The sequence below is a fragment of the Electrophorus electricus genome, chromosome 4 (assembly GCF_041902795.1).
Source record: "Electrophorus electricus isolate QZ-2024a chromosome 4, ASM4190279v1, whole genome shotgun sequence".
Lineage (NCBI taxonomy): Eukaryota > Metazoa > Chordata > Actinopteri > Gymnotiformes > Gymnotidae > Electrophorus > Electrophorus electricus.
Genome location: NC_137500.1, coordinates 31,839,174 through 31,847,500, shown reverse-complemented (window position 1 = coordinate 31,847,500; position 8,327 = coordinate 31,839,174). Strand labels below are relative to the sequence as shown.

The 8,327-nt window shown below is 50.3% G+C and overlaps 1 protein-coding gene across 1 annotated transcript in view; it reads right to left on the bottom strand.

Annotated features, from left to right (window-relative positions):
- The window catches only part of ube2e3 (ubiquitin-conjugating enzyme E2E 3 (UBC4/5 homolog, yeast)), a 39,904-nt gene extending 32,258 nt beyond the window's left edge, over window positions 1–7,646 (bottom strand). The window contains exons 1-3 of the mRNA XM_035523806.2: window positions 7,519–7,646; window positions 5,999–6,208; window positions 4,584–4,634 (exon numbers count right to left, since the gene is read on the bottom strand). Of these exons, the coding sequence (XP_035379699.1) occupies window positions 4,584–4,634; window positions 5,999–6,198 (251 nt within the window). The 5' untranslated portion in view covers window positions 6,199–6,208; window positions 7,519–7,646. The remainder of the gene's footprint in view (window positions 1–4,583; window positions 4,635–5,998; window positions 6,209–7,518) is intronic.
- Between the last annotated feature and the right edge of the window lie 681 nt (window positions 7,647–8,327).

The following is an 8,327-nucleotide window of genomic DNA, read 5'->3' as shown; positions in this document are numbered from 1 at the left end:
CGTACGAAGACTGGATCGAACGTTCCACACACGCGCGCCACGGTTTAACCGTCACAAGAGAGCAAAGGACCGATTCGTCTTGAGAATACGTAATGGGGGGGTGGTACACCACATGGCGTTGGTTTGCTCTCCGTTTCCACTACATGTCTTCGATCCTGACAAATGACCTTCAAACGTCTCTGGGATTCAGAGAGAGCGAGCGGAGACGACGGCGTGGGGTCAAAGGTGAGAGCCCGTCTGCTGGAGGCTGTCCCAAGGACTCACTGGACCCATCTGCTGCGTTCAGACCAACCAGAGTCTGGACCTCGTGCTGGTTCTTAGGTATTATAGCTGTTCCACAATGCAATGACTTAAAATGGAATAAGAATTCTAAACATTATATTAGTATTTCACAAAGTGAAAGGTAACATACTGAAATGTGTCACTTATTGCTTTTGTTGAAAGGTTACAGTTAACGTTCCTTAACATCGCAAGCGACACTTGAGGCAAATAAATCAGGATGTCCCTCACACACACACGTGCGCGCACACACGTATACATACATATACATACATACACACACACACACACACACACAGACTCAGGCACACACACACACATATACACACGCACGCACACACAGACACATGCGCACACACACACACACGCACGCATACGTATACATACATATACATACACACACAGACTCACACACACAGACTCACACACACACACACACACACACACACATACACTCATGCACACACACACACGTATACATACATATACATACATACACACACACACACACACACACACACACACACACACACACACACACACACAGACTCAGGCACACACACACACATATACACACGCACGCACACACAGACACATGCGCACACACACACACACACACACACATACACTCATGCACACACACACACACACTCATGCACACACACACACACACACACACACACACACACACACGCACACACTTTCCCCACCCTGCTCACCATTCATCTCCAGGTGTAACATGGCTTTTGCTGTTTGTTTTTAAATGTTCTACACACACATTTGTGCCGACGGAACTTCGCCCTCTCACCACACGGCTCGATCTTGCGCAGCTCGCTACATGTGGCTTTAAAAGCGCTTCCCAGGAGGAGTGGGCAGGGAATCACAGTGACGGGGCTTCCATGGGCACCAGCGTTCCCTGGGCACTGGCGTTCCTGGGCAGCGTTCGGCTCAAACGCAGTGAACGCACCATGGAGGAAACCGGACACAGTCTCCCTGACCACGCAGTAGCCACACAGTACAAGCACTAATACAGTGGTCAATCACACTCAAAACAGGAAAGACTTCATAAAAAAATTAAAGTAGTTGCTAAAAAGAAAAACAACCCTCAGCTGACAAAGGACGTTCCTCAAAGTCTCAAACAGAGCATGTCTCAAACACCTAACATTTCGTTTGTTTAAATATCCATCCTTGTGTCCTTTGCAATGCAACATGCCTGTCTTCACAGTTTCCTGTGATGTCCAGTTCTAGTCCTGCATAGCCGGAGAGGGACTCTACCTTGCGGGAGGGCTCCTGTGTTTACGTCAGCAAAAGATTAAAGATCGCTTACAAAGATCAATATCAATATTGCAAAGACGTTCTGCAATAACAATGATCAAACAATGTATTGTGCAAACCCATCTGTGTCCAGCGTGAGAACTGCCAGCCATTTGCCAAGGACTATTTTTGTCCTTTGTCCCAAAGTAACAAAATCATGTGATACAACACAACATTTGTCCCTACGAAGACAGGGACAGCGCTGGAGCGGCACTGAATTCCTCCCATCACCAACACACCTGTGAATATCGCAATATAACATCGTTTCTGCCATATCATCCACCCCCATGTCCGATCATACGGGGAACCACTACAGAGGTGATGCGCACTTTGTCAAAAGAAATGCGTGATGCGTGAGGAAGCCAGTATATGTGCAGCACCGCCCTCACAGACTGGGTCACCACCCCCACACTCACAGATCAGTCTGGGTCACCCCCCCCCCCCCAGATCAGCCTGGGTCACCCCCTACATTCACAGATCAGCCTGGGTCACCTCCCCCACAGATCAGCCTGGGTCACCCCCTACACTCACAGATCAGCCTGGGTCACCCCCTACACTCACAGATCAGCCTGGGTCAAACCCACCCCGTTTCTGATACAATCTAAATAACGGGTGCATTGTAGCTGGGTGATGACTATGCGAGTGTGTGTGGGTGTGTGTGTGTGTGTGTGTGTGAGATAAGCTCTGTAGGAGAATCAGGACCTGGTACTACTCAGTCATCTCATATTTTTGGACAATATTCTCATGCATGTATCTCTCCTGCTCCGGCCCCGAACGCAGGAGCTTCATTCCTGAACCCAAGGCCAAAAACCCTCGCCAGTCTAAGGCTGAAACATGAGAGCACAGCTCCGTCACAAACGTCCCTACACCTTCTCCAGACCAACAGAGCCTTGCGTTTAACCAGCTGGCTGCACAGACGCCCTTGTTCCCAGCCAGCATGTCTTTACTGTGTAATAACGAAAAAAACACATCACATCCTTAGAAGCCCAAATCAAACTTAATTTGGATAACAGCTCAGTGCACACAGTCACAAGGTTTAAATGTTTTTAAAAAGTGTCCACAATTAGGGGATTCTTGCTTGAGTGTTTGAAAAGTTAATATCAAATCATGAAAACCCCCTGATGTTTCTGTGAGTCACCACCCCAACACTCACCACCCCAACAAACCAACACTCATCACCCCAACCAAACACTCATCACCCCAACGAACCAACACTCACCACCCCAACACCACAACACTCACCACCCCAACACAACACTCACCACCCTAACAAACCAACACTCACCACCCCAACACTCCCCACCCCAACACCATAACACTCCCCACCCCAACAAACCAAGACTCACCACTCCAACAAGCCAACATTCACCACCCCAACAAACCAACACTCACCATCCCAACAAACCAAAACTCATCACCCAAACACCCCAACACTCACCACAACAAACCAACACTCACCACCCAAACACAACACTCACCACTCCCAACAAACCAACATTCACCACCCCAACACAACAACACTCATCACCCCAACACCCCAACACTCACCACCCCAACAGACCAACACTCACCACCCCAACAAACCAACACTCATCACCCCAAGAAACCAACACTCACCACCCCCAAGAAACCAACACTCATCACCCCAACAAACCAATACGCACCATCCCAACAAACCAACACTCACCACCCCAAAACAACAACAGCAAAAGCTGGTCATTTTCGAGGGTATTACACAAATAAACCTGAAAAAATCATCTTCACAAACACTGCACAGATCAGTAAGAGCTCTGATGATAACACTACAGCTTCACAAACACTGTACAGATCAGTGAGCGCTCTGATGATAACACTACAGCTTCACAAACACTGCACAGATCAGTGAGCGCTCTGATGATAACGCGACAGCTTCACAAACACTGCACAGACCAGTGAGCGCTCTGATAACGCGACAGCTTCACAAACACTGCAAAGATCAGTGAGCGCTCTGATGATAACGCGACAGCTTCACAAACACTGCACAGATCAGTGAGCGCTGTGATGATAACGCGACAGCTTCACAAACACTGCAAAGATCAGTGAGCGCTCTGATGATAACGCGACAGCTTCACAAACACTGCACAGATCAATGAGAGCTCTGATGATAACGCGACAGCTTCACAAACACTGCACAGATCAGTGAGCGTTCTGATGATAACGCGACAGCTTCACAAACACTGCACAGATCAGTGAGAGCTCTGATGATAACGCGACAGCTTCACAAACACTGCACAGATCAGTGAGCGCTCTGATGATAACGCGACAGCTTCACAAACACTACACAGATCAGTGAGCGCTCTGATGATAACACGACAGCTTCACAAACACTGCACAGATCAGTGAGCTCTCTGATGATAACGCGACAGCTTCACAAACACTGCACAGATCAGTGAGCGCTCTGATGATAACGCGACAGCTTCACAAACACTGCACAGATCAGTGAGAGCTCTGATGATAACACGACAGCTTCACAAACACTGCACAGATCAGTGAGAGCTCTGATGATAACACGACAGCTTCACAAACACTACACAGATCAGTGAGCGCTCTGATGATAACACGACAGCTTCACAAACACTACACAGATCAGTGAGCGCTCTGATGATAACGCGACAGCTTCACAAACACTACACAGATCAGTGAGCGCTCTGATGATAACGCAATAGCTTCACAAACACTGCACAGATCAATGAGAGCTCTGATGATAACACGACAGCTTCACAAACACTGCACAGATCAGTGAGAGCTCTGATGATAACACGACAGCTTCACAAACACGACACTCCCCTGAACACCGAGAAACCCGACACAGGAAAATAAAGTCCTGGCACCTGAAGCGGCACAGCGCTCGCGCTGGTTTAAAGCTGTGTGCCAACGCTTCTGTACAGCTTTCTGATCTCAAACCAGGGAGCAAAGCCGTCAAAGCTCGGAGTATGGGAGAAGGGACGCACCTGCAGTTGGGTGGCGGGTCCAGCGTTATTTCAGCAAGCTCCTTCTGGATTCTGCATGAAAGAGACAGCGGGAGGAGAAAGGGATGAGGGCAGAAAAACAAAGGGAAAAGAAAGAGAGAGAGAGAGAGAGAGTGAGAGCTGTGTGTGTGTGTGTGTGTGTGTGTGAGTGTGAGTGTGTGTGTATGTGTGTGTGTCTGTGTGTGTGTGTGTGTGTATGTGAGTGTGTGTGTGTGTGTGTGTGTGAGTGTGTGTCTGTGTGTGTGTCTGTGTGTGTGTGTATGTGAGTGTGTGTGTGTGTGTGTGTGTGTGTGTGTGTGTGTGTGTGTGTGTGTGTGTGTGTGTGTGAGTGTGTGTGTGTGTGTGTGTGTGTGTATGTGTGTGTGTGTGTGTGTGAGTGTGTGTGTGTGAGCAGTCAGGGGAATTACAGTGCCCTCTACCAGAGCAGTGCTAACTACACACTCGCCTCTCCCTCCACTACAGCTAACATGGCTGCAGCCTCTTTGTTCTCGGAGGCATAACCCGAATCCCACAACAGGAAAACTTTGCCCCGCTCCCCTCTCCCCTGCCGTCCGGAGCACGCAGTCAATCCAGAGCCCAATACAAAGCCTGCCAACCCCCCCCACCCCCGAGCTCTGCCGCTTACCGTTCCACTCACTTTAAGCACAAAAGGTTTTCTTTTAAAGCTTATATGCAAATGAGATGGGGGCTTGTGGGGGGGGGGGGGGGGGTCAGGGATATTTGACAGGCGCTGTAAGGAAATCCTCTGCATTAGCGACAGCGCGTAAGCAAAGCCAGGAGAGCTTTTTGGGCAATTTTCTAAACAACCAAGTGTGTTTGGACCCCCCTGCCATGCCCAGCCCGCCGAGCTCCTGCCTGCCCTGTGTGTGAAGCCTTCTCCTCACTCTGGGTTTCTCTCCACTAATGACAAGTGTGTCTGTCTGGGAATCTGTCCACCACGGTAGGGCCCGCGCAACAGTGGCCTCCCATAACGGAAAGGCTTAGTCAGGGTGAGTGGCGAGGCGGACTGTTTCCTCTCTGCGTCTCTGCACGCACATGCTTGAAAACCAGTCAAAGTTTTCCCATGATGGTTATAGCAGAGTTATGTTCGCCGTACACTCACCCTGCCCGCCATCGGCATCTGCTCGGCACGGAACCACACGCACCGCAGGGCCTGGTGCCCTCCACGCGAATAAGCGAACCCACGCTCGTCGGTTGCGGCCCAATCCCCTCCCGCCCGGTTTGTTAACGAACAAACTCTAATCGCCAGCCCAACGCTGTTCTTTGGTTTTGAACAACCTCCGTGACCCCGCGCTAGTGTCAGGGCGGCTGGCGTTGCATCAGACGCCGCAAGTGCGCTGTGATTTGCCTCCTCGAGTGAGCAGATGCTCGCAAGGCGCTCCGCTGCTGGTATTTACCTTTTGGCGCTGGAGGACAGCTTGGCTGTGGTTTTGCTGGACAGTTTACTGGTTTTCTTCTGCTGCTGGGGGGGGGTGGGTTGCTTCCTGCCCTCGGGCTCCTCCGGCTCCGGGACCGGGGTGTCTCGCTGATCCGCATCCGAACTACCGCTGCTGGTGCTGGGGCTCTCATCGTCTGACCGCTGCCGTTCACTGGACATGTTTCCCCACCTTGGTCAATGACAACAAACACTCCTAAAATCCCAGGAATTGGGTTTCCATCGGACTGGAAGCATCGTGGCGGCGTGGCCACGACACAGAACTCCCAGCGAACTCGCTCTGCTCCAGATTCGACAGGAGAGTCGCATCGCACGTACGCTGCGGGAACCAACTCACTGCACCGATTTTTGGATTCGGACATACATAACAATTTTCTATCTGTATGCAGAAGAGAGTGAGACAATTCGAAATTTTCCTGAGGAAACTTCAGCGTTCTCCAGACACAATGCTTTATCTGTTTTGAAACTGGGTGATGGGAACACACTAATGATCCACGCAACATCAAAAAAGCAAAAAAAAAAAAAAAAAAGGTGACGATAACACGGTCCAACAGGATCCAATTACTCCACCAAATTGCTGTCATAGTGTAAGGGCACACACACACACACACACACACACACACACACACACATACATATACATATATACATATATATATATATATATATATATATATATACATATATACATATATATATATATATATATATATATATATATATACACACACACACACACACACACACACACACACACGATCGCCGGGCTACTCCTACCCGAACGACCGCTGCTTTAATAAGTGCTGGGCTTAACCCACTAAGCTGTTGTGCTGAGAGATAAAGGTCTTTTCAAAATAGTGAGAGGCTGCAGACGACCGCGCGACAAAATGCAGCAGCACTATCACTGCACATGGACCTTTTGCAGCGGAGCAGTTACCTGTTTAATGACACGGCTAGCTAGCGAAGCACAGCGCATTTCTGAGCTGCTCTGAGGAGAGAGGCTGGACTTTTTTCCACCGTCCCCCGAAAAGGTGCGAGGGACCGGGCTGCAGCTGGATAAGAATAATAGCAAAACGCGTTTTGCACATCGGCACCCCGCGCGCTAATGCTGGTGGGTCGCGCGAGCTTCACGAGCGGTGAGGAAAGCATAATTGCACCTATTTGCAGCAAAGCGGGGGGGGGGGGGGGGGGCGCAAGCAAGCGAAATAAAACACTTCATGCCCCCCACCCCCCACCCCCCTCCCACTTTAGGAGAAAACGCGTTTAACGAAAAGCGAAGTAGCGGAGAGCCACGGTAAGGTTTTCGCAGCGGCGTGTAGGAGAGGTTTGTTATGGCAGGAGGCACTCCACTATCAGCATGGTGTACCAACTGATGCGTGAAGTCAGTTTCGAGCTCCCTCTTGAGCGCTGAAAACACTGCGAAAGGACGGTGTTTTCCGCGCCAGCCCGCACTCTCCGCGACCCTTAGCGCTTCGTCTTTACCTTAGACGCGGTCCTGTCCCGATCTGGGGTGCTGAGGAGAATTAAAAATCCTGTGGAAATGGAGCCGGGAAGACGACGGGCTCCGGCCGAGCTGTGAACATCGGAGAGTCGGAAGGAGAGGAAACGCTGCAGTGTTGGCTGCGACCGACAGGGGGCGCCGAACCGCAGTCGGACATAAACGCTTGAAACTCTGGCACTAGTCGGCATGTCATTTGCTGTCCTCGCAAAAGATTTGGAGCAGCTTTTAATAACAGCTCGATTTTTTACATTTTGTGAGCGATGACAGGCTTCGGGATTCTTTTGGTTATTTGCCGTTAATTTCGGCCGGTAACGGTTCCTCGGTCTGTGCGTGTAGACATCGATGTGGGAATTAACCTCAAAGTTTGACATGGTGTCGGACTGCGTCGCGAATGCGATCACACAGCCCTGTGGAAACAAGAGTCCGGGCGACAAGAACGAGCTGGGAGGACGACCTGGGCTAGAGCTCGTGTGGACCCCCTGCTCCTGGAGCCCACGGTCCTCGAGCCTCAGGGTCCCGTGGCTGAAGCTGAGTGAGTGATGTCAGAAAAAGCTTACGCAACATCTCAGTACATCCTCCTCTGTCAGCACTCAGTGTTGCCTACGCAGCTGTGAACATAGGCTGCATATTGCGTCACGTTCCGCATGCTCTCAGTCCCACAAACTGCTTAAATCAAGGTAGCTGTGGTTGTCAATACACACCAGGCCTAGATAACAGATGTGATGGCATATCTAGATCACTGATATGAAGGTAACACCCCATCTCTCGGTTGGAGATAGCCACACTTTGG